The sequence below is a fragment of the Macadamia integrifolia genome, chromosome 2 (assembly GCF_013358625.1).
Source record: "Macadamia integrifolia cultivar HAES 741 chromosome 2, SCU_Mint_v3, whole genome shotgun sequence".
Classification (NCBI taxonomy): domain Eukaryota; kingdom Viridiplantae; phylum Streptophyta; class Magnoliopsida; order Proteales; family Proteaceae; genus Macadamia; species Macadamia integrifolia.
The window spans coordinates 6,270,081-6,273,322 of NC_056558.1; the positions used below are offsets into that span (position 1 = coordinate 6,270,081).

Here is a 3,242-nt window from a genome sequence, read left to right on the forward strand (position 1 = left end):
TCCTCTCTTCTTCCTCTGCTTCTTCTTCGTCTGCATCTGGTTTTTTTTCCCCCTCTGATGTTCTCAAATGCTGTAATCTGTATAGAAAAAATACAGATTACTTTTGATTTATGTGATAACCATGCTTTTTCTATACAAAACATTTTCCCCTACAAGTATACATAGACTGTAATATGTAATTCTGTATTATGAATTTATGATTGCATGATTATTATTGTTGTGCATTAGTGTTGTGAATTAGTGCATTAGTGCATTAGTGAATTAGTTATTATTTTTTAGATTGCAAAGTGCATTGTAGAGTGATATGCTTTTTCTTATTTTTTTGTTACTTAGTTTCTCTTGTTGCTGTTCCTTATGTTTGTGTAGTGATGTAGTTTATTCAAATAGATATGGCTACTAGTGGTAGTGGCGGGCCATCTGCTAGCACTGGCGCATCAACATAAGATCCAAGCAAAGATCCAACTAGGAAGGCCAAATCAAAAGACCCCGGGTGGAAGTATGGATATTGGCCAGATCTTAATGATAAGAACTTAGTGCGATGTACACTTTGTGGAAAAGATGCCAAAGGAGGAATCAAAAGACTTAAGCAAAATTTAATTGGTGGGTATGGAGATATATCAAAGTGCCCAAAGACAACTGCAGCAATCGCTAGAGAGATGCATGAAGCTATCATGCTAAATCAGAAGAGGAAGCCTGATGTATTTGATGAGGATTATTCTGTTGGTCATTAGGAGGGAGAGGATTTGCCTGAAGAGATAGAAAGTGGAGGGCAACTCTAGTCTGGTGTACCAAGGCCCCCAACTATAGACTCCTCAATAAAGAACCTTGTACCAAGTTCTGGGACATCTTCTAAAAGGAATAAAGCTAATGTTATTACACAAGTGGCAGTAAAGGGTCCGATAGATTCTTATCTTAGACGGACTCCTGAAGAAATAGTTGGTGAGAGGAGGTATAAAGGTTCTACCCAGACAACAATACAAAGCAGCTTAAGATCAAATGCAGACAGAAAGAAAACTAATGCATATGTTGCAAAATGGTTTTATGAAGCTGGCATCCCATTCAATACTGTCAAGTTAAGGAGCTTTGAGGAGATGGTTGAAGCCATTGCACAGTTTGGGTCAGGATATAAGCCCCCTTCTTACCATGAGTTGAGAGTGCCCTTGCTACAGGATGAAAAAGCTCAAATTGACTGTATCAAGAAGAAATATGAAGATTATTGGAAAAGGCACGGGTGCACTCTTATGTCTGATGGGTGGACTGACAAGAGAGGTAGACACTTGATTAATTTCCTTGTCAATTGTCCATTGGGGACTTATTTTATGGGCTCTGTAGATGTATCTAGTGAGTCTCAATATGCAGCCATGTTATTTCAGTTGCTTGATAGTAAAATTGAAGAAATTGGGGAGGATAATGTGGTACAAGTAGTTACAGACAATGCAGCTAATTATGTTGCAACTGGTAGAATGTTGATGGAAAAACGGAGTAAGCTTTATTGGACTCCTTATGCAGCTCATTGTTTGGACCTCATGTTAGAGGACATTGGCAAGTTGAAAGCTTATAAAACAACAATGGAGAGGGCAAAAACAATGACAAGTTTTATCTATAGACATTACAAACTTGTTGATGCTTTGAGGAAAAAGACAAATGGAATAGATCTGGTGAGGTCTGGAGTTACAAGATTTGCTACCTCATTCTTGACACTGCAAAGTTTGTACAAGAACAAGGATGCCTTGAAGCAATTATTTGTATCTGATGATTGGAATAGTTCTAAGTTGTCCAAGACAGAGGCAGGTAAGAAAGTACTTGAGACAATACTTGCACAAACATTCTGGAACAATGTACTAGATTGCTTAAGAGCATCTCAACCAATTTTTGTTGTCTTGAGGTTAGTAGATGGTGATGAGAGGCCTGCATTGCTTGAAGTTTATTAGGCAATGGAAATAGCAAAAAAGAAGATAAAAGTAAATTTTGCCTACAAAAAGGGGTCATGGAAGAAGGTGTTAGCAATTATTGATGATCGTTGGGAGGTCCAAATGGATCGACCTTTATATGCTACTACCTTTTACCTAAATGCTAGCAAATATTTTGACTATATCAATGATGAGAGACTCCCTTTTGAAGAATCATGTAAAATACAAGATGCATTCATGTCAGTTATTGAAAGAATTGTGCCCGACTTAACTGTGCAAGACAAGATCATACGTGAGTCTCAATTGAACAGAAAATGTGAATGTAGCTTTTCAAGGAGTTTGGCATTTAAACAACGGATAGCCGGTGAAGGAGCATTGGATCCTAGTAAGTACTAAGTATTTTTTTTTTATTTTAATAAGTATTTAACAATATGTGTATCTAATTTTTTTCTTATATATAGTCTCTTGGTGGCAAACACATGGATCTTCGGCCCCTACGCTTCAACAATATGCAATACGCATATTAGGCCTTTGTTGCTCCGCTTCCGGTTGTGAGCGCAATTGGAGCACATTTGATTTTGTACGTATGATCTTGTATATTAGTTTGTAATTATACTTTTTACATCTATTTCTTGACTTAAATAAAGAGTATTTATGGATTCAGATTCACACCAAGAAGAGGAATAGACTAGAACATCAGCGCTTGAATGATCTAGTCTATATCTAATATAATCGTCAACTTCATTCAAGGTTCCAAGAAAGAAGGGAAAAGGGCAGCAATTGTGATCCATTAATTCTTGATGAAATGAATTGGAGTAGTGAATAGATAACAGGGGATCAAGAAGATGGAGATTTAGTCCATCCTGGAGACGACCTCATATGGGGAGATGTTGATAGAGCAGTTGGTGCATCTACATCAGTGGGGGGTCGTAATTTACCTAGGAGGGCTCAAGGATCAACAAGTGCAACCAATATTTGCTACACACGTCGTGGTAGGGGAAGGGCCACTATTGAGGAATCGTCAGATGATGAAGTTGAAGAAGAGGTCCACGATGTGGTGCGTGATGATGAAGATATTGAAGAAGACTTTGGTGATGGGCCAACTGATTCTATGAATCAACAACAACAGGAGGGAGAAGAATTAGATGTTGATTTGTTAGCTTGATTATGGTTAAACAAGAACAAAGTTTAGCTTGATGGTTTATTTTGTTGTTTTAAAATTTATACTTTAAAGCTTACTAAAGTTTAGCATTTTTGTTTATTTTTATATTTCTCAATTTCCATTAGGTGTTTTTAATTCTCCCCAGGTAGGATTGGAACCCATAGCCTATC

At 37.3% G+C, this 3,242-nt stretch overlaps 1 protein-coding gene across 1 annotated transcript; it reads left to right on the forward strand.

Annotated features, from left to right (window-relative positions):
- Positions 1 to 656: 656 nt before the first annotated feature.
- Positions 657 to 1,931, forward strand: LOC122094419. The gene is made up of 3 exons (XM_042665220.1): positions 657 to 723; positions 889 to 1,191; positions 1,333 to 1,931. Exons 1-3 carry the CDS (start codon positions 657 to 659, stop codon positions 1,929 to 1,931), a joined length of 969 nt encoding a protein of 322 aa, XP_042521154.1.
- Positions 1,932 to 3,242: the final 1,311 nt, after the last annotated feature.

Excerpts from the sequence above, each read along its gene's own strand:
- LOC122094419 (XM_042665220.1), top strand. The coding sequence starts at position 657 with ATGCATGAAGCTATCATGCTAAATCAGAAGAGGAAGCCTGATGTATTT. Across the intron at positions 724-888 it reads TGATGAGGATTATTCTGTTG|TAAAGGGTCCGATAGATTCT; the intron begins GTCATTAGGAGG and ends CACAAGTGGCAG. Across the intron at positions 1,192-1,332 it reads TGAAAAAGCTCAAATTGACT|ATGTATCTAGTGAGTCTCAA; the intron begins GTATCAAGAAGA and ends TGGGCTCTGTAG.